This window comes from Coregonus lavaretus (genome assembly GCF_964263955.1).
Source record: "Coregonus lavaretus genome assembly, chromosome: 25".
NCBI classification, from domain to species: domain Eukaryota; kingdom Metazoa; phylum Chordata; class Actinopteri; order Salmoniformes; family Salmonidae; genus Coregonus; species Coregonus lavaretus.
Window position 1 is genome coordinate 29,869,856 of NC_140012.1, and position 22,122 is coordinate 29,891,977.

A 22,122-nucleotide genomic window follows, 5' to 3' on the forward strand; every position below is an offset into this window, starting at 1 on the left:
TTTGCACACACTGTATATAGATTTTCTATTGTGTTATTGACTGTACGTTTTGTTTATTTCATATGTAACTCTGTGTTGTTGTTTTTATCGCACTGCTTTGCTTTATCTTGGCCAGGTCGTAGTTGTAAATGAGAACTTGTTCTCAACTGGCTTACCTGGTTAAATAAAGGTGAAATAAAAATAAATAAAATAAAAGAGTGGTGGGAAAGTGTAAGAAGGTGCTAAATGTGATGTGCTGTCTGACTGGGAAGGAGTGGGGGGCTGGGCGTTCCTCATTGAAGACCATGTATGTTGCATTGATCCGATCTGTAATAGACTATGGCAGTATAGCGTATGGTTCGGCAGCCCGGACCTCATTGGAAAGGCTAGATGTCATACAGGGGCAAGGACTCAGAATATGTAGTGGGGCGTTTCGGACGTCCCCAGTGGCTGCAATACAGGTGGAGATGGGGGATATGCCATTGCAGATTAGGAGACAGCAGCTGGCAATGAATTATTGGGTCAACCTACAAGGACATGGGGTGTCTCATCCTTTACAGGCATGCTGGGAACATGAGCAAAGACAGAACACGAGCTTTGGGTGGGTGGGTAATACCCAGACGAAGGAGATGGGACTGTATGGAAGGGAGTTTAGTCCAACGGTAGTTATTCCTGTAAATCCACCATGGCTACTCCTGCCTCCAGTAGTTGATCTAGAAGTGTTGGAGAGACTACAGAAAGATAGGGAGGGGGTTGATCCAGCTGATTTCTTTAAGAGACGTCTGGAAACTGTGTATCAGGATTTTGTGGCCATTTACACAGATGGTTCAAAAGATCCAAGGACAGGACGTACTGGGTCAGCATTTGTAGTGCAGGAGTGTGGGGTGGAAGTCAGAAAACGTATTACAGATCATCTGGCTGTATATACGGCGGAGCTGATGGCCATACTGTTGGCCTTGCAGTGGGTGGAGGAAGTTAAGCCAGACAGAATAGTTATTTGCTCTGACTCATGTGCAGTGTTAATGAGTCTCCAGTCCTTTAGCTCACGTAGCAGACAAGACCTGCTTTATGAGGTGCTACAAACCCATGGCAGGATTAAACAGATGGGTATTCAGATAAGATTTACTTGGGTTCCAGCCCATGTGGGGGTGGAGGGGAACGAGGCAGTAGATGAACCAGCTAAACAAGCACTTAGTAGTGGGGATGTTGATGTTGAAGTGTCAATGAGCAAGGCAGAGGCAAAAAGACTGATATATACAGTGATGGTGCAGAGATGGCAGGAGCAGTGGAATAGGAATAATAAGGGAAGGCATTTATTTCAGGTACAGAGGAAAGTCGGGGAGGGGAGGACGGCAGGAAGGGACAGAAGAGAGGAGGCTATTTTTACAAGATTAAGGGTGGGACACAGCCAGTTGAATAAGACATTAAACGTGATAGGAAAGCATCCATCAGGAAAGTGTGATTATTGTCAGGAAATAGACTGTGGAGCATGTATTGCTACAGTGTGGGCAGTATCAGAGGGAAAGAGAGAGGATGAGATTTAGTATGAGGGAGAAGGGGATACAGGAAATTAGTTTAAAGAGTATATTGAGCAGAACGTCATTAGATATAGTGTCAAATATTTTGTTATCTTTTTTAAGAGAAACGGTGTTGGCAGGTAGGATTTAGTTTCTCCCTGTCTCTGGTCCACATTCCAGTACGGTAGGTGGCGGTAATGCACCATAATGTTGGATGCCACCCGCCAATAAACCCTACTGAAGAAGAAGAAGACGAATAATAATAATAATAATAATAATAATAATAATAATAATAATAATAATAATAATAATAATAATAATAATAGTAATAATAATAATGTGTTGATAGGCTCTTCCGGAACCATCTATCGGGGAGAGAGAGGTGACCCGGGGAGATGGCGGAATCAGAAGTCTCGTTTGAAGTTCAAATTACATCGAGAACAGTTAGCGAGAAAGATGAGTGGACAACAGTGAAATCGAAGAATGGGACAAAAAGCGCTAAAATTGTTGTGGAAAATAAGTCTGTTGATCGTTGCTTGTTGGAGTATGTTTTTTGGATAAGGATGTTTATTTGGGAAACTCTTTTGAAGTCACAAGGATGGTGAAGAAGGCATTGGGAAAAGTGGATGCAGTCAAAGTAACCAGGAGTGGTGTGGTGTTGATATCATAGTAACCAGGAGTGGTATGGTGTTGATATCATAGTAACCAGGAGTGGTGTGGTGTTGATATCATAGTAACCAGGAGTGGTGTGATGTTGATATCATAGTAACCAGGAGTGGTATGGTGTTGATATCATAGTAACCAGGAGTGGTATGGTGTTGATATCATAGTAACCAGGAGTGGTATGGTGTTGATATCATAGTAACCAGGAGTGGTATGGTGTTGATATCATAGTAACCAGGAGTGGTATGGTGTTGATATCATAGTAACCAGGAGTGGTATGGTGTTGATATCATAGTAACCAGGAGTGGTATGGTGTTGATATCATAGTAACCAGGAGTGGTATGGTGTTGATATCATAGTAACCAGGAGTGGTATGGTGTTGATATCATAGTAACCAGGAGTGGTGTGGTGTTGATATCATAGTAACCAGGAGTGGTGTGGTGTTGATATCATAGTAACCAGGAGTGGTGTGGTGTTGATATCATAGTAACCAGGAGTGGTGTGGTGTTGATATCATAGTAACCAGGAGTGGTATGGTGTTGATATCATAGTAACCAGGAGTGGTGTGGTGTTGATATCATAGTAACCAGGAGTGGTGTGGTGTTGATATCATAGTAACCAGGAGTGGTGTGGTGTTGATATCATAGTAACCAGGAGTGGTGTGGTGTTGATATCATAGTAACCAGGAGTGGTATGGTGTTGATATCATAGTAACCAGGAGTGGTGTGATGTTGATATCATAGTAACCAGGAGTGGTGTGGTGTTGATATCATAGTAACCAGGAGTGGTGTGGTGTTGATATCATAGTAACCAGGAGTGGTGTGATGTTGATATCATAGTAACCAGGAGTGGTATGGTGTTGATATCATAGTAACCAGGAGTGGTATGGTGTTGATATCATAGTAACCAGGAGTGGTATGGTGTTGATATCATAGTAACCAGGAGTGGTATGGTGTTGATATCATAGTAACCAGGAGTGGTATGGTGTTGATATCATAGTAACCAGGAGTGGTATGGTGTTGATATCATAGTAACCAGGAGTGGTATGGTGTTGATATCATAGTAACCAGGAGTGGTATGGTGTTGATATCATAGTAACCAGGAGTGGTGTGGTGTTGATATCATAGTAACCAGGAGTGGTGTGGTGTTGATATCATAGTAACCAGGAGTGGTGTGGTGTTGATATCATAGTAACCAGGAGTGGTGTGGTGTTGATATCATAGTAACTAGGAGTGGTGTGGTGTTGATATCATAGTAACCAGGAGTGGTGTGATGTTGATATCATAGTAACCAGGAGTGGTATGGTGTTGATATCATAGTAACCAGGAGTGGTATGGTGTTGATATCATAGTAACCAGGAGTGGTATGGTGTTGATATCGTGTGTATCTAAAGAGCAAAAGGAGCATGCATTGTCGCTCGCGAAATTATCGACACACAAAGTGGAAAGCTTTGATTTTCGGAGCAGGGCACCGGTAAAAGGTGTTATCTCTGGTGTCCCGTTGGACATTGATAATCAATATCTTAGGCAAAAAATTCCAGGAGTAGTTAATGCATGTCGCTTGACCCGTATGGAGAATGGGATAAAGGAGTATTTATCTGTATTTACCACCATATGTAAAGTTGGGATATATAAGATACGCTGTAAGAGCGTTCGTGCAAAACCCGATACAATGCAAGAAGTGTAAAAAGTTTGGCCATGTGTCAAGTGTTTGCAGATGGAAGGAATGTGATTGAAGAGTCTGAATGTAAAATGTTGCAACTGTGGTGGGGATCATATTTCCGAATTCCCTGAGTGCCCTGTTAGGGTGAAAGAGGTTGAGGTGTGAAGGATCTCCTATGTAGAGGCAGTGAAGAGAGTTGAAGGGGCAAGATGCCATAGTTCTGAAGAAGATGTGGTGGTGGATGCACCACAACCAGTTGCAACTGTAATACGTCAATCAAGTGATCAGGATATACTTATTGTGAAGAAGGTGGATTTTGTAGCGTTGATAGCCACAGTTATTAATTGTACTGCACAAGTGTACAAGAAGTCTAAGAAGCTGGACATCATATCTGCAGCCGATACGTTTTTGGGCCTCCAAGACTTAACGGCAGAAGCACTGCAAGGACTACTGTCGCCAGGAAATGTCCCGCCATCACAGGATCCTTCTGAGCCTGTGTAGGGACCTGATTTGAAACAGAAAAGCAGGCTGATTTAGTTTAATTAACATTTTGTTATTGATAGTTTGAATGGATTTTGAATTATTGTTATTTTTTACCCCACATTTTTTCCTTTTCTGATCTTTATTATCCACCTGTACAGTAGGTGGCAGGATGCACATATAGTTTGAGGTGTCAAATGGTGATGAATGTGCTTGGGAAAGTGGAGTCTATCAGAGTGACCAGGAGTGGTCTTATTTTGATTAATTGTATTTCTGAAGAACAGAGGCAGATTCCTCAAAATAATCTGGACAACAGAAGTATCGCGCTTTGAACTTTGGAGCAGAGCACCCATCAAGGAGGCATCTCAGGGGTGATGACGGATATTCAGGTTGAATACCTGAAGAGAGAATTCCTGGTGTGGTTGGTGCCTGGCGTCTGACCTGCTTGGTGAATGGAGAAAAATAAGAAAGTCTGTCGGTCCTGTTGTTTTTTGATAAAGAGCCCCTACCTACACATGTGAAGCTTGGTTATGTAAGATGCGCTGTAAGAGCTTTCGTCCCCAAACCACTGCAGTGTAAAAATTGTAAAGGATTTGTCCATGTTTCAAGTGTGTGCAGACAGACGGAGTATACTGAAGAACAGTGTATAGAAGGACAACGGTGTTGCAATTGTTGTGGGGATCATAATCATGAGTTCCTGGAATGCCCTGTAAGGGTGAAGGAGATTGAGGTGGCAAAAGTTAGAGCGTTCAATCGAATCTCCTATGCGGAGGCGATTTAAAAGAGTTGTGAAAACAAGTGACGCTAGTGAAAATATGGTAATGGTTGGACCACAGCCTGTAGTAAATGTTTGCTGCCAGTCAAAAGATAACCTGTGTGTTAAAAGGTCAAAGAAACTGGACATTATTGTGTCTGTGGCAGAAACGTTTTTGGGTCTTAAGGATTTTACATCCAAAGACTTGCAAGGGGTACTGGCGCCAGAAAATGGCCTGATGTCCCAGGCACCCCTTGAGCCTGTGTAGGGATCAGCTCTGTTTTATTTTTAACCGAACATTTGTTTGATTTAGTTTGTTTAGATATTTTTTGGGGGGGTAGTTTAGTCGTTTTTGATAGTTTGTTCAGTTTTTTGGGGAATCCTGTTTCCATGCCGCACAGTAGGTGGCGGGATGCACACTAACTTGTGCGAACGACAATATACCGAAGAAGAAGAATGTTGAGTTGACACACCCATGTTCCGGCAGCCAGTTGAGTTGCAGTTACCCATGACTCCAGCCAGTGGTTGGTAGGAAATACAATTTTTTGTTTTGCAGGTTGTTGAAGAAGAAGAAGAAATATCCGTCCGCCATATTGCAGTGATACAGCGATATTTCCCACTTGTCTTTAGGAAGCTGAAGACTGAGTTTCCTCGTAAACCGGCATAATGTTTGCGACACAAGTTTATGGAGATAATGGGAAAATGAAGGAATATCACTATACTGGACCAGTAGAGCACCGATTCTCTCCATATTCCTTCAACGGAGGGTAAGCATCAATATCCAACTAGCTTAGCTACCTAGATAATGCTGCTATGCTGTGCATCATTTTGTTGTTCTGCAGAATGGACAGTGACTGGATATAAGTTAATGTCTGACTAAATGTGTCCATGAAGCAAATAACACTTAGCTGATCAACATATATTTTTTCCTAACTAGCTACGTGAACAACAGACGTTTCTAGGTACATGTTTGGTTTCGATTTCAGTTAGGTAATTAGCTAACGTTGGCTATTCTCTGACGCTAACAGTAGTTAGCCTAGTTTCTTTCTAGCTAACGTTAGCTAACTAGCTAGCTACTTCAGTCTCGGAGCTGATTCATGTTTTGCCAAAACGAACATGTTTGTCAGGGCGCCATCAAGTCTTAACATAGTTTATCTTGTGCTTTCAGGACTGTGCTTGCTGTTGCCGGTGAAGACTTTGCCATTGTGGCCTCAGACACCCGTCTGAGTGAAGGCTATTCAATCCATAGCCGTGACTCTCCAAAATGCTACAAGTTGTAAGTCAAGCGCACAATACTGTATTTCCAAGGATGTGCGAAGGCAGATTGTCAGATTGTGTGGTTTAACTCCACTAACTGGCTCACTATTGCTACCTTCAGTTAGGCAGCCGAATGCTGATCATTTTTTCACAAATTGGTCCTTTGACCTATCAGATCTGCTCTGAAAAAGAGCTTGATGTGAAAATATCTGATGTGATTGGTCAAATACCAATTAGAGGAAAATATCAGAATTGGGCTGCCTGTCTAAACACAGCCTAAGTTACTTGTCAACCATTGTTATGTAATGACACAGATGACACATCTAAATGCAGTCTTGGTAAAACGAAATCATTTGAAATGGTGGTGAATGGAAATGAATACTGCTTGTGAACATCATAATAAATAATAATAATCAATAATACATTGGATGTTCATCAATATTCAACCACTAAATGCTGTTACTAATACAGTTTGTTTCATTTATCACAGGACAGATACAACTGTCATAGGCTGCAGTGGATTCCATGGGGATTGCTTGACTCTTACCAAAATCATTGATGCAAGATTAAAGGTGAGATAATCTTGGTCTTGAGACTCAGTTTCACTTTCTTTCATAAATGTTACTTTAAAAATTGTTCGCTAAGCTGAAAGTTATAGACTACTGCTGTACACAATAAGTATAACTTTCAAACATGAAAATGGGAGAAAAATATTTTTAGATGTACAAGCACTCCAACAACAAGAGCATGACAAGTGGAGCAATCGCAGCCATGCTGTCAACAATCCTGTACGGTAGAAGATTCTTCCCCTACTACGTTTACAACATAATCGGTGGCTTGGATGAGGACGGTATGTCTCCTGCTCTATTTCTGTTATTACTATTATCATAATGTGTAAGTTATTCACTGCATGTTTTTTTAAAAATCCACTTCTAGTCCAATATCTATTACTCTCCAAACTGAATTGGATTGTTTTTGCTTTTCAGGTAAAGGAGCTGTTTACAGTTTTGACCCAGTGGGATCCTATCAGAGAGACACATACAAAGCTGGAGGCTCAGCGAGTGCTATGCTGCAACCTCTGCTTGACAACCAGGTAAAGAAACAGTGGCATAAGTTCAGTATCACTATCTTTTGAGGGCTTCGTTCCTCCCAAAGTACCTCTGTCCAATGGATTGTACTGCAATCCGACAGCACAACATGACTTGAATGTTTGTATGTAAAAAATTTGATATTATTTGGCAGTGGCAAGGAAACTCTAGACATTCTAGTGGCCTTCTAGATACTGTATCAAATCAAATGTTATTTGCCACATGCGCCGAATACATCAGGTGTAGACCTTACAGTGAAATGCTTACTTACAAGCCCTTAACCAACAATGCAGTTTTAAGAAAAATAAGTGTTAAGTAAAAAATTGATACGTTAAAAATAACAAATAATTAAAGAGCAGCAGTAAAATAAAATAACAGTAGGGAGGCTATATACAGGGGGTACCGGTACAGCGTCAATGTGCGGGGGGCACAAGTCAGTCGAGGTAATTGAGGTAATATGTACATGTGGGTAGAGTTAAAGTGACTATGCATAGATAAACAGAGAGTAGCAGCAGTGTAAAAGAGGGGGTGGGGGGGACAATGCAAATAGTCCAGGTAGCCACGATTAGCTGTTCAGGAGTCTTATGGCTTGGGGGTAGAAGCTGTTAAAAAGCCTTTTGGACCTAGACTTGGCGTTCCGGTACCGTTTGCCGTGCTGTAGCAGAGAGAACAGTCTATGACTAGGGTGGCTGGAGTATTTGACAATTTTTAGGGCCTTCCTCTGACACCGCCTGGTATAGAGGTCCTGGATGGCAGGAAGCTTGGCCCCAGTGATGTACTGGGCAGTACGCACTACCCTCTGTAGTGCCTTGCGGTCGGAGGCCGAGCAGTTGCCATACCAGGCCGTAATGCAACCAGTTGGTTCAGGACAAACCAGTTCTTGGTTTCTATACAGCCCCTTATGGTCTTTGTCTTTATTCTTAATTTACAATCAGATTGGATTCAAGAACATGGAGGGTGTGCAGCACCTGCCCCTGAGCCAGGAGAAGGCCGTGCAGCTGGTCAAAGATGTCTTCATCTCCGCTGCTGAGAGAGATGTGTACACCGGGGACGCCCTCAGGATCTGCATCGTCACCAAGGATGGCATCAAAGAAGAGACAGTCCCTCTCAGGAAGGACTGAACAACCTATTTCCTGCCGCTGTGTCAAGCTACCACTTACGTCTGGATTTTTCATATTTTGGACCTATCTCCTACTTTTCTTTTTACGTTCTTGATGAAGAATAAAACTGTTCCCTGTAGTTAATTTTCTCATGTTGTCAGTGTCCATTTTTATTAAACATGAAATGTTTATTAAATGTTTGAAAATGTATTTGATTTCAATGGAGTATGAGCCGTATAAAAATGTATCAAGAAAAACCAACAAACACTGTGTACGAAACATTAGGAACACCTTCCTAATATTGAGTTACACCCCCTTTTGCCCTCGGAACAGGCGCAATTTTTTGTGGCATGGACTCTACAGGGTGTCGAAAGCGTTCCACAGGGATGCTGGCCCATGTTGACTCCAATGCTTCCCACAGTTGTGTCAAGTTGGCTGGATGTCCTTCGGGTGGTGGACCATTCTTGATACACACAGGAAACTGTTGAGTGTGGAAAAACCAAGCAGCGCTGCAGTTCTTTACATACTCAAACCGGTGCGCAGGGCACCTACCACCATAACCCATTCAAAGGCACTTAAATATTTTATCTTGCCCATTCACCCTCAATGGCACACATACACAATCCATGTCTCAAGGCTTAAAAATCCTTGAACCTGTCTCCTGCCCTTCATCTACACTGATTGAAGTGGATTTAATAGGTGACATCAATAAGGGATCATAGCTTTCACCTGGTCAGTCTGTCATGGAAAGAGCAGGTGCTCCTAATGTTTTGTACTCATTGTAATGCTATCGGTCCCATGATTGGAAGTGTCTCCATAGAATAGAAATAGTTAAGGCTCGCAATAATACTTTTTGCCAAATAGGGGTGTTTACAACTGTAGAGATTGAGTTTGGACAGCCAGAACTGGATCCACAACCCCCATGTGCCATAACTGTCCAGACCTTTTGGTGGTAGTAAGGTAGTATTCTTTCATAAAGGGAGGTTTATAACTCCTCTCAGAGGCGTACTTCACAAAAACCCCTATGCAGCCAGGGGGAATGCTTCCGATAAAAAAGAACAGAAACCAGGGATTATCATTCTGCTGCCACCAATGTATTGATTGAGGGGGAACTGCTGAAGCAGGGGTTGAACCAGTAACCCTGTGGATCAGGGCATGTGCACTACAACCTGTGCCATAAAAGCAAAAGTCCTATCTAAGCATGCTTAGGCCAGGAAGACTACACATGCTCAGGCCAAGAAAATACATAAGGCCAACTCCTTTTAATTTTTCTTGAACAACTTTTTCCCTTGCCAGAGAAAATAATCAAGAATTAATAGGAACTTTGATGAACGCCAACCGCTGTTAAACCTAATCGAAGAAGACGTAAGAACTTTGACACCGGAAGTGGTCAAGGATGTCGCTGTTTAGAACAAGTGCATGATCAGTTGAACCACCAGCAAGCCAAAGCTCTTTTGAATGTGACATTTTATAAAGTGAAGTTATAGAGACCGGGTGAGTGTTTGACATATTTACCGAGTCCCATCTCAACACAACAGCTCACGACTTCATCACTTAGTGAGCAAAACACTAACGACCAGACGAGTGTTGACATGGCAGTAGCTAGCTAGCGTTAGCTAACGTAGCTACTACGCTAGCCTGGCCAACTGCAAGTCAAGTCAGGTGCGAAATTTGCGCCAAACTGTTTTACGCGCACATGAAGTTGTATGGTTTCCGTAAACAACTGCATACATTGCAAAGTTTGATTGAATTTCATTGCGTAGTGTTAAAGGTCTAGGTAGCTATGTTAAAAGTTTGCGCGCCACTGTAGTGGTATCAAACTTAGTTAACGTTAGCTAATGTTTGTTAGCTGACTGTCTGGCTACAAAGCCTAAGGTTGTTAACTAACTAGATAGTTAGCTGTCTATAGTTGTTAGTTAGTTACTGCTGCATAATGTGGTCTAGTTGACTGATTGGTCAAGTTTCTATTGACAGCAGTGTTGTTTTCCATCGATTTCCCCGGTATCAATCAATGCTTAACTTTCTGTGTGTAATTTGTCTATTCTTTCAGGTCAAAATAAGCTATCTAAGGGATTCGCTGCTAAACTCTGCTGTTCCGACTGTTCCGACACATGACTGTTGTCGAAATTATCAAACACAGAATTGCTCCTACTCCTCAGGGAATTTCAGGCCTTTGAGACGCTTCATAACTTGAGGACATGGAGCAGAACAACAGTTTGCCTCCTTTCCAGGGTCTTGCCTCCCCTCAGGTAACTAATTTGACTTATAACAGATTTGAGTGAGACGTTATTGTAGTCAACACAGAAACAACATTGCTCAAATGTTTTAGATTCAACTAGCCTAATCGAGGGATTGTTCTTCCATCCTTCAAAGGGGGCAATGACTCCTGGTATGCCCATTTTCAGCCCCATGATGCCCTATGGCAGTGGTCTGACTCCCCAACCTGTGACGAACACCAACAGCCTGTCTCTCCTGGAGGAGCAGCAGCGGCAGCAACAGCAGCAGCAGCAGCAGGCTTCGGCCCAGCAGGGTGGGGTGCCAGGGGGCTTGGGACAGACACCACAGCTTTATCACTCCCAAACGGTCACGACCACCACACTGCCAGGAAACACCCCCCTCTATACCGCTACACCGCTAACCCCCATGACACCCATCACACCTGCCACTCCTGCCTCGGAGAGCTCTGGGATTGTACCACAGTTACAGTAAGTGTTCTTGAACAATTCATTAGTTAATTAGTCTCAACCCCTATGTACTCCTATAAAGCTGGAACACAAGAAGCTAATAGATCAAGGTGAATAGTGATGTGACCATATCAACAACGAGAATCTCCCATCCTGATTGCATGGTTTATTCCCTTCCCTCTTTAGGAACATCGTATCCACTGTGAACTTGGGCTGCAAACTTGACTTGAAAACAATAGCACTGCGAGCTAGAAATGCTGAGTACAACCCCAAGGTAAGAATAAGTTGTTATTCTTCATTTGCACAAATCATTGTCAGGGCCCAGGGAAAGGTGAAATAGGACCAGGCTAAAATGCAACTAGAATGGGCCCACAAGGCCGACTGTTGTTATTTTGACTAAATTCACAACTTTCTCAACTGTTCTTGTCTTACAGCGATTTGCTGCTGTAATCATGAGAATACGAGAGCCAAGAACAACTGCACTTATCTTCAGTTCTGGAAAAATGGTGTGCACGGGAGCCAAAAGGTTAGTATCATCCTTTAAAAAATATATATATTTTACACAAAACATATCAAAACATCTGTTTTAAAGACCTCCTCATGCTCCCTCCTACCCCTTCAGTGAAGAGCAGTCCCGCCTGGCAGCCAGGAAATACGCCAGAGTCGTGCAGAAGTTGGGCTTCCCAGCCAAATTTCTTGATTTCAAGATTCAGAACATGGTGGGCAGCTGTGACGTCAAATTCCCCATTCGGTTAGAGGGACTTGTACTAACTCACCAGCAGTTCAGCAGGTTTGTCATATTCACTACTGCAAAATTAAAGCCTGTAATATCTGATGGGATTCATTCTTATACTTGGAATTCTGCCATATTTTGTTCATTAATGTATAATACTAAGATCAAATCAAATGTTATTTGTCACATGCGCCGAATACAACAGATGTTGACCTTACAGTGAAATGGTTACTTACAAGCCCTTAACCAACAATGCAGTTTTAAGAGAGAATACCAAAAAAATAAAAAATAATACTGTATAAAATAATACGAAATAAAAGTAACAGATATTTAAAGAGCAGCAGTAGAAATAACAATAGCAAGGCTATATACAGGGGGTACCGAGTCAATGTGCGGGGGCACCGGTTAATTGAGGTAATATGTACATGTAGGTAGAGTTATTAAAGTGACTATGCATAGATAATAAACAAAGAATAGCAGCAGTGTAGAGAGGGTGGGGGGGGAGGGAGGGAATGCAAATAGTCTGGGTAGCCATTTGATTAGATGTTCAGGAGTCTTATGGCTTGGGAGGAGAAGCTGTTTAGAAGCATCTTGGACCTAGACTTGGCGCTCCGGTACCGCTTGCCGTGTGGTAGCAGAGAGAACAGTCTATGACTAGGGTGGCAGGAGTCTTTGACAATTTTTAGGGCCTTCCTCTGACACTACCTGGTATAGAGGTCCTGGATGGCAGGAAGCTTGGCCCCAGTGATGTACTGGGCCGTACGCACTACCCTCTAGTGCCTTGCGGTCGGAGGCAGAGGAGTTGCCATACCAGGCAGTGACGCAACCAGTCAGGATGCTCTCGATGGTGCAGCTGTAGAACCTTTTGAGGATCTGACGACCCATGCCAAATCTTTTCAGCCTCCTTAGGGGGAATAGGTTTTGTCGTGCCCTCTTCATGACTGTCTTGGTGTGCTTGGACCATGTTAGTTTGTTGGTGATGTGGACACCAAGGAACTTCAAGCTCTCAACCTGCTCTACTACAGCCCCGTCGATGAGAATGGGGGCGTGCTCGGTCCTCTTCTTTTTCCTGTAGTCCACAATCATCTCCTTTGTCTTGATCATGTTGAGGGAAAGGTTATTGTTCTGGCACCACACGGCCAAGTCTCTGACGACCTCCCTATAGGCTGTCTTGTCGGTGATCAGGCCTACCACTGTTGTGTCATCAGCAAACTTAATGATGGTGTTGGAGTCGTGCCTGGCCATTCAGTCATGAGTGAACAGGGAGTACAGGAGGGGACTGAGCATGCATCCCTGAGGGGCCCCCGTGTTGAGGATCAGCGTGGCGGATGTGTTGTTACCTACCCTTACCACCTGGGGGCGGCCCGTCAGGAAGTCCAGGATCCAGTTGCAGAGGGATGTGTTTAGTCCCAGGGTCCTTAGCTTAGTGATGCGCTTTGAGGGCACTATGGTGTTGAACGTTGAGCTTTAGTCAATGAATAGCATTCTCACATAGGTGTTCCTTTTGTCCAGGTGTGAAAGGGCAGTGTGGAGCGCAATAGAGATTGCATCATCTGTGGATCTGTTGGGGCGGTATGCAAATTGGAGTGGGTCTATGGTTTCTGGGATAATGATGTTGATGTGAGATTGGTATTCTAAAGTGATTTAATACTGGGAGCAAAGATTAGAAGTAGGCCTCATTTTTTGTATTGTTATTTTTCAGTTATGAACCTGAGTTGTTCCCTGGGCTAATCTACAGAATGATCAAACCCAGAATTGTCCTGTTGATATTCGTTTCAGGCAAAGTTGTATTAACAGGTGAGGTTTTTCTCCCTTTCCTAATAACATATAGAAAAGGCATTTGTTGTCCTTAATTTTTGTCAAATGTAACTATTTACTATCCTTTTTGCTGCTTATTTCAAGGTGCAAAGGTGAGAGGAGAAATTTATGAAGCATTTGAAAACATCTACCCCATCTTGAAAGGATTCAGGAAGACGACGTAAATATTTATGCCTGCAATCTTTTTTTTAATTTCTTTTTTTAATAGTCACAGGGGAACTTGCTCTATGTTGTGACCCGTTACATTGGGACTCTGATTGGACCTGTACAGTTTAATCGGCAAGTCAGGGACCCCTCCTATTCACCTTAATGGTGATTTGATACTAGGGGAAATGCTGTATTTTAGCAGTTTTATTTGTTTTAAATGGCTCTTGCTTGTTATTAAATGAGGCAGTCTGGCTGGCTATTTCTTTTCATTTAAGCATTTAATTTTTCTAAAGTAGTTTTTAAGATGTTATCTTATCGTTTCTCAGTGCATGTTTGTCAACACACCCTACAAGCAGACATTCAAGATTCATAACATGATTATTTCAATGGTTTTTACAGTCAATTTAATTGTTATATGAAGAATCTCCAGATTGAATGTTACTTAGGATTGTTTTGCAAGGCTTACCAATTTGTCCTTATTTCTACAATATTGTTTGTACATATTACATTTTGATAACGCTTTGCTGCTGAAGGCAAGAAAATGGCGTAACGTGGAGTGGAACATTCATCATGCAACCTTGTGCATCTAAGGAGTGTTATTAGTAATCTATGTACTTCAGATGTCTTATTTTTCTCATTCCGTTTTTGGTCATTAAGTGCTATTTAAGAACCGTCATGTTTTAATGCTAGAATAGACAAACAAATTCACCATGGATTTTGTTTCAATAGTTGATACGTACTGTATTTGGTCTACCAACTAAGCCCACGAAAGCACGGTCAGTAATTATGTTCTGGTTTTAAATGTTATTTTGCTCCATTGTGTGCAATTAAATATTCACTTACCAATTGTGATCTCCATTAGTTTAAAAAGCTTTTTCTTCAGTGTATGGCAAGATTTTGAACTAGTATTCAATAATCCTGTGAATTTATGACTATGTACATGGATTTGTGAAAGCTTGACCACAGTTTAAAGAATGGACACACTAAACAATTGTGCAAGGTGCATCATGACATCTTAACATGCAAATTGCATTTATTGATTTGTAATGCTCAAGAAATGACATTCCATTACAGCAACTTTTTAAAACCGGATATTAAGCTATGCAAAGTCTCAGTCCTATGACAACAAACAATGGACTAATATTAGGTATTTTGCTTTTTGGAAGTAAGACCGTTATAACTAAGTCATATTCCTCAAATCAAAGTGTGTATGTGTGACTGGAAATCGAACAGATTGAATCTGTGTATGCATGTCAGAAATAGAGACAGAGGGGCAGTATAGCCCAACATATAAATGAAACATTTCCATAACTAGGTACATTCAGATTTCAATTCTATAACAATTTCTGTTCTCCTTTGAAATCTTGTTTCCAGATGAATTCTGAAGAGTACTTGTTGACTTGGTCACAGTTGTCAGCACATGTGTAGACAGCCAAGATTCCCCAGTCTATACTGGCATGAGGGCTGTCCACTTTCCAGTCATTCAGTAGCTGGGGCATGACCTGATGGGATGCAAAACACAATATCAGCACATAATTAATGTATAAAAGCAAGCCTTAGATGTTTAAACATTTAGGTCTTGTTTTCCAGACCCAGATTAAACTCAGTCCTGGATAAAATATTTCCAGTGAGTACTTTTCAGTCCGAGAATAGGCTTAATCTGGGTCCAGTAAATAGGCTCTTCATTTACATATTGCAAATACCTGAAATTCTTAGATACATTTACGTCATTTAGCAGACGCTCTTATCCAGAGCGACTTACAAATTGGATACGCCTTGAACCACAGGAACGTGTTCAGACGAAACCCAAAGAGGAGAGCCACTTCTACAGTATCGCAAAACCTACAATAACGTTATGGTCTTTAGTAATCTCGTAAACCCAGAACAAAAATCTTGCGTGATTAGGTTCTGGAGGGAGATGTATGAGAAAAGATACTAAAGAGACTAGCGAAATCTCCACCGCCCTAAATGGAAACTCTCAGCTAAAGCATTGGCCAAATGTCCCCACCCCTTTCGAAATTCGAAAGATGCCAACACCTGCAAAATCGTGATTTGTCCAAATGATCAGTGAAAATATTCGCACCAGAACAAAGCTCCTCGTTAGTCGTCGCATCCCAGTGTTGAAAGCTCCTCGTTAGTCGTCGCATCCCAGTGTTGACAGACTCTACGATACCATCCTATGTCACGTGCGTATGTCCACAAGAGATTAGGCGCTTCATTCAACCGTAGCGCTGAAGATCTGCGCTGTAACGCGATTTAAATGTAAAGGTAATTTCCATTTGAGGCGACATGCAGCGTTTGCGTTTACCGTGAATGCAATCTCCACTAACGCAGGCCATTGCCTTTAACGTTTCTATTCCGCTGTAGCCTAGGTCTTCAGTGCTATGGATTGAATCGAGCCCTAGGTCTTAATTAAAAACCAGATTAATTGCAAATAAATATTCGAGTGATTTTGATGCACTTCTTGTCTGAGGATTCTGCTTGGAGAGTTACACTACATGGCCAAAAGTATGTGGACACCTGCTCGTCAAACATCTCATTCCTAAATCATGGGCATTAATATGGAGTTGGTCCCCCCTTTGCTGCTGTAACATCATCCACTCTACTGGGAAGACTTTCCACTAGATGTTGGAACATGCTGTGGGGACTTGCTTCCATTCAGCCACAAGAACATTAGTGAGGGTACTGATGTTGGGCGATTAGGCCTGGCAGTCAGCATTCCAAATAATCCGAAAGGTGTTTCCGATGGGGTTGAGGTCAGGGATCTGTGCAGGCCAGTCAAGTTCTTCCACACCAATCGACAAACCATTTCTGTATGGACCTTGCTTTGTGCACGGGGGCAATGTCATGCTGAAAAAGGAAAGGGCCTTCCCCAAACTTCTCCTGGCATCCACCAAGCTTTACACCACTCCAGCCGACACTTGGCATTGCGCATGGTAATCTTAGGCTTGTATGCGGCTGCTCGGCCATGGAAACCCATTTCATGAAGCTCCTGACAAACAGTTATTGTGCTGACATTGCTTCCAGAGGCAGTTTGAAACTCGGTAGTGAGTGTTGCAGCCGAGGACACCTGTCAGCAATGGGTGTGGCTGAAATAGCCAAATCCACAAATTTGAATGGGTGTCCACATACAATATACAGTGGGGAAAAGAAGTATTTAGTCAGCCACCAATTGTGCAAGTTCTCCCACTTAAAAAGATGACAGAGGCCTGTAATTTTCATGATAGGTACACGTCAACTATGACAGACAAAATGAGGAAAAAAATCCACAAAATCACATTGTAGGATTTTTAATGAATTTATTTGCAAATTATGGTGGAAAATAAGTATTTGGTCACCTACAAACAAGCAAGATTTCTGGCTCTCACAGACCTGTAACTTCTTCTTTAAGAGGCTCCTCTGTCCTCCACTCATTACCTGTATTAATGGCACCTGTTTGAACTTGTTATCAGTATAAAAGACACCTGTCCACAACCTCAAACAGTCACACTCCAAACTCCACTATGGCCAAGACCAAAGAGCTGTCAAAGGACACCAGAAACAAAATTGTAGACCTGCACCAGGCTGGGAAGACTGAATCTGCAATAGGTAAGCAGCTTGGTTTGAAGAAATCAACTGTGGGAGCAATTATTAGGAAATGGAAGACATACAAGACCACTGATAATCTCCCTCGATCTGGGGCTCCACGCAAGATCTCACCCCGTGGGGTCAAAATGATCACAAGAACGGTGAGCAAAAATCCCAGAACCACAAGGGGGAACCTAGTGAATGACCTGCAGAGAGCTGGGACCAAAGTAACAAAGCCTACCATCAGTAACACACTATGCCGCCAGGGACTGAAATCCTGCAGTGTCAGACGTGTCCCCCTGCTTAAACCAGTACATGTCCAGGCCCGTCTGAAGTTTGCTAGAGTGCATTTGGATGATCCAGAAGAGGATTGGGAGAATGTCATATGGTCAGATGAATCCAAAATATAACTTTTTGGTAAAAACTCAACTCGTCGTGTTCGGAGGACAAATAATGCTGAGTTGCATCCAAAGAACACAATACCTACTGTGAAGCATGGGGGTGGAAACATCATGCTTTGGGGCTGTTTTTCTGCAAAGGGACCAGGACGACTGATCCGTGTATAGGAAATAATTAATGGGGCCATGTATCGTGAGATTTTGAGTGAAAACCTCCTTCCATCAGCAAGGGCATTGAAGATGAAACATGGCTGGGTCTTTCAGCATGACAATGATCCCAAACACACCGCCCGGGCAACGAAGGAGTGGCTTCGTAAGAAGCATTTCAAGGTCCTGGAGTGGCCTAGCCAGTCTCCAGATCGCAACCCCATAGAAAATCTTTGGAGGTAGTTGAAAGTCCGTGTTGCCCAGCGACAGCCCCAAAACATCACTGCTCTAGAGGAGATCTGCATGGAGGAATGGGCCAAAATACCAGCAACAGTGTGTGAAAACCTTGTGAAGACTTACAGAAAACGTTTGACCTGTGTCATTGCCAACAAAGGGTATATAACAAAGTATTGAGAAACTTTTGTTATTGACCAAATACTTATTTTCCACCATAATTTGCAAATAAATTCATAAAAAATCCTACAATGTGATTTTCTGGATTTTCTTTTCTCATTTTGTCTGTCATAGTTGACGTGTACCTATGATGAAAATTACAGGCCTCTCTCATCTTTTTAAGTGGGAGAACTTGCACAATTGGTGGCTGACTAAATACTTTTTTTCCCCACTGTATATACAAAAGTATGTCCCTAAATTGTGTTATAACCTGATGTGGCTCTGACATAATCCTCTGTTTAAACTTCTGGAACACTTTGCCATCTTCGGTTTCATGCATGGCCATGTCTTCAAGTTCTGTCTCTGCCAAATCTGTGGAAAAAGATTAATACTTTCACACAACAGAAATGGCAATAATTTACAGACTAATATTTAGGCTGGGTCCAATCTCTCTTCCCTCTGGTTTTGATGACCCGCCTTAATGTTACTGGGTCTGAAAGGACTAGATAAGTAAATGCAATGCAGTCTAATAACGTTTTACCATCAACTAAGGAGGTGCATTCCATGCTATTCTGTGCGTCCCCCACTGTTTCACTTGACTCTTTCTGATGTTCCTCAGGCTCTGTGACCAGTTCTGACTCTGGAAACAGGAATGAGGAAGGCACTGCATTGGACGGCACTTAACATTAATTGAAAGTTTGTATATCTTTCAGTGGGGGACCCCAGGACAGAGTTTGGGAAACCCTGGTCTAGGGGAGCAGCATAATCACCTTGCTTGCAACACTCTTTCTTATGACAGTGTTTCTAGTCTATGGTCTGGTGTTCTTTGCTGCAGTTAATGGCTATTTACCTTTCAGGCAACGGCTGTCATTTTCTGAATAGCAGAATACAAAAAAAGTAAGGTGAAAACTTCTATCCTGTCCAGGTATTGGAGCGTAAACCTGCAAGAGAAATGCTGTAGGAAGTTGGCATTTTCCACATGCTAACGTTAACTCTGGATGAGTTGGTAAGTGAACTTGGGATGTCCAACTGACTCAACCATGCAGGTTTGCCTCCAACTTTGCTGGGGAACTGATGACTCTGTAGTTTCCAATGTTCGGCCTCCTCTGCCAAGTAACGTTGATTTTATCGTATTTCTTTAATCCCTGTCTAGCTGTCTGTCACCACAAATTCCAACATGCGTCAAGGTTGTAACTTAAAAATGTGTCCGGAGGAGGCAAACGTTCCATGTAATTCGTGCTCCTGCCATATCACTTATTTGCAATTAAAACAACTTAATTAAAATAGTTTTGCGTACCTCGGAAAACGTAATTAAATTGCATTTATCTGTCGGTCCAAGAAATACTAAATGCATGCTTTGTCTCATTAGCTTCATGGCAGCAACATTAAGACTTCCGATGTTGCCTTCAAAATAAAAGTATTCGGTTAAACGCTATGTGTATCAATCATTTTTGAAGCTTTGCATAGTGCATAATGTAAAAATAATTTTACAAAATTATAACTACATTGGGGGGAAATCTAAACAAAAAAATGTAAACTAGAGAATTTCTATATAAGATAAATAAAATTATAAGGTGGAGCACATTGAGAAATAGTTGGAGCTTAAGTAAATTAATGTAAAGAACATAATATTCTACAGACCCTATTGATCTAGCGCTAGAGTCTATATATGGTGTTACTTCTTGGATGACTGTGGTCTAAATACCCAGCAACCCTTTCTACTCCACCCATTCCATTGGTCCCAATGCAATACAATGTAGGCCTATAAATTACATTTAGGCTTCTAGAGAAAAAATATATAAAATAATACGGAGTGTTGCTGGCCGTTATATACATTCATATATACATTCTACAGACCCTACTGAGTATTCCCTACAATACTTTTACTGCAGCACCCAGAATAGATTTTGCTCTATAAACCAATATTTATTCCATGTACAGTGATTCGCATTGTGGCCAATGGAATGGGTGGAGTAAAAGGCCATCAACACTCCGTATTATTCAGAGCCCCATGAAATGACACCATATATACAGTTGAAGTCGGAAGTTTACATACACTTAGGTTGGAGTCATTAAAACTCGTTTTTCAACCACTCCACAAATTTCTTGTCAACAAGCTATAGTTTTGGCAAGTCGGTTAGGACATCTACTTTGTGCATGACACAAGTAATTTTTCCAACAATTGTTTACAGACAGATTATTTCACTTATAATTCACTGTATCACAATTCCAGTGGGTCAGAAGTTTACATACACTAAGTTGACTGTGCCTTTAAACAGCTTGGAAAATTCAAGAAAACGATGTCATGGCTTTAGACGCTTCTGATAGGCTAATTGACATCCTTTGAGTCAATTGGCGGTGTACCTGTGGATGTATTTCAAGGCCTACCTTCAAACTCAGTGCCTCTTTTCTTGACGTCATGGGAAAATCAAAAGAAATCAGCCAAGACCTCAGATTTTTTTTTTTAGACTTCCACAAGTCTGGTTCATCCTTGGGAGCAATTTCCTGAAGGTACCACGTTCATCTGTACAAACAATAGTACGCAAGTATAAACACCATGGGACCACACAGCCGTCATACCGCTCAGGAAGGAGATGCGTTCTGTCTCCTAGAGATTAACGTACTTTGGTGCGAAAAGTGCAAATCAATCCCAGAACAACAGCAAAGGACCTTGTGAAGATGTTGGAGGAAACAGGTACAAAAGTATCTATATCCACAGTAAAACGAGTCCCATATCGACATAACCTGAAAGGCCGCTCAGCAAGGAAGAAGCCATTACTCCAAAACCGCCATGAAAAAGCCAGACTACGGTTTGCAACTGCACATGTGGACAAAGATCGTACTTTTTGGAGAAATGTCCTCTGGTCTGATGTAACAAAAATATAACTGTTTGGCCATAATGACCATCGTTATGTTTGGAGGAAAAAGGGGGGTTTGCAAGCCGAGGGAACGCCATCCCAACCGTGAAGCACTGGGGTGGCAGCATCATGCTGTGGGGGTGCTTTGCTGCAGGAGGAAATGGGGCACTTCACAAAATAGATGGCATCATGAGGAAGGAAAATTATGTGGATATATTGAAGCAACATCTCAAGACATCAGTCAGGAAGTTAAAGCTTGGTCGCAAATGGGTCTTCCAAATGGACAATGACCCCAAGCATACTTCCAAAGTTGTGGCAAAATGGCTTAAGGACAACAAAGTCAAGGTATTGTGGCCATCACAAAGCCCTGACCTCAGTCCTATAGAAAATGTGTGGGCAGAGTTGAAAAAGCGTGTGCAAGCAAGGAGGCCTACAAACCTGACTCCGTTACACCAGCTCTGTCAGGAGGAATGGGTCAAAATTCACCCAACATATTGTGGGAGGCTACCCGAAACATTTGACCCAAGTTAAACAATTTAAAGGCAATGCTACCAAATACTAATTGAGTGTATGTAAACTTCTGACCCACTGGGAATGTGATGAAAGAAATAAAAGCTTAAATAAATCATTCTCTCTACTATTATTCTGACATTTCACATTATTAAAATAAAGTGGTGATCCTAACTGACCTAAGACAGGGAATTTTTACTAGTATTAAATGTCAGTAATTGTGAAAAACTGAGTTTAAATGTATTTGGCTAAGGTGTATGTAAACTTCCGACTTCAACTGTACATTCTACAGACCCTACTGAGTATTCCCTAAAATACTTTTACTGCGGCAGCCAGAATAGTTTTTGCTCTATAAGACAATATGTAA

The 22,122-nt window shown here is 41.9% G+C and overlaps 2 protein-coding genes and 1 pseudogene across 4 annotated transcripts; 2 read left to right on the forward strand and 1 right to left on the reverse strand.

Moving 5' to 3' along the window:
• The first annotated feature begins 5,544 nt into the window (after positions 1–5,544).
• Positions 5,545–8,649, forward strand: LOC311100602 (proteasome subunit beta type-1-like). Its single transcript, XM_084141523.1, has 6 exons — positions 5,545–5,822; positions 6,224–6,331; positions 6,803–6,884; positions 7,033–7,162; positions 7,299–7,405; positions 8,336–8,649. Exons 1-6 carry the CDS (start codon positions 5,722–5,724, stop codon positions 8,519–8,521), a joined length of 714 nt encoding a protein of 237 aa, XP_083997649.1. The 5' UTR covers positions 5,545–5,721; the 3' UTR covers positions 8,522–8,649.
• A 1,227-nt stretch (positions 8,650–9,876) lies between these two features.
• Positions 9,877–14,973, forward strand: tbp (TATA box binding protein). 2 transcript variants are annotated; one of them, XM_084142169.1, is made up of 8 exons: positions 9,877–9,994; positions 10,551–10,749; positions 10,874–11,205; positions 11,371–11,458; positions 11,619–11,710; positions 11,807–11,974; positions 13,620–13,714; positions 13,820–14,900. In XM_084142169.1, the coding sequence occupies exons 2-8, from the start codon at positions 10,699–10,701 to the stop codon at positions 13,897–13,899; spliced, it is 906 nt and encodes a 301-aa protein (XP_083998295.1). In that variant the 5' UTR covers positions 9,877–9,994; positions 10,551–10,698; the 3' UTR covers positions 13,900–14,900. The 2 variants fall into 2 exon arrangements, with proteins under 2 accessions (XP_083998295.1, XP_083998296.1); XM_084142170.1 differs by having other exon boundaries at positions 9,883–9,994; positions 10,660–10,749; positions 13,820–14,973.
• LOC311100887 (programmed cell death protein 2-like) lies at positions 14,872–19,509 on the reverse strand (annotated as a pseudogene). Its single transcript, XR_014615739.1, has 4 exons — positions 19,238–19,509; positions 18,929–19,027; positions 18,659–18,759; positions 14,872–15,384 (listed from the first exon to the last, which is right to left on the reverse strand). The product of XR_014615739.1 is annotated as a programmed cell death protein 2-like (transcript).
• Between the last annotated feature and the right edge of the window lie 2,613 nt (positions 19,510–22,122).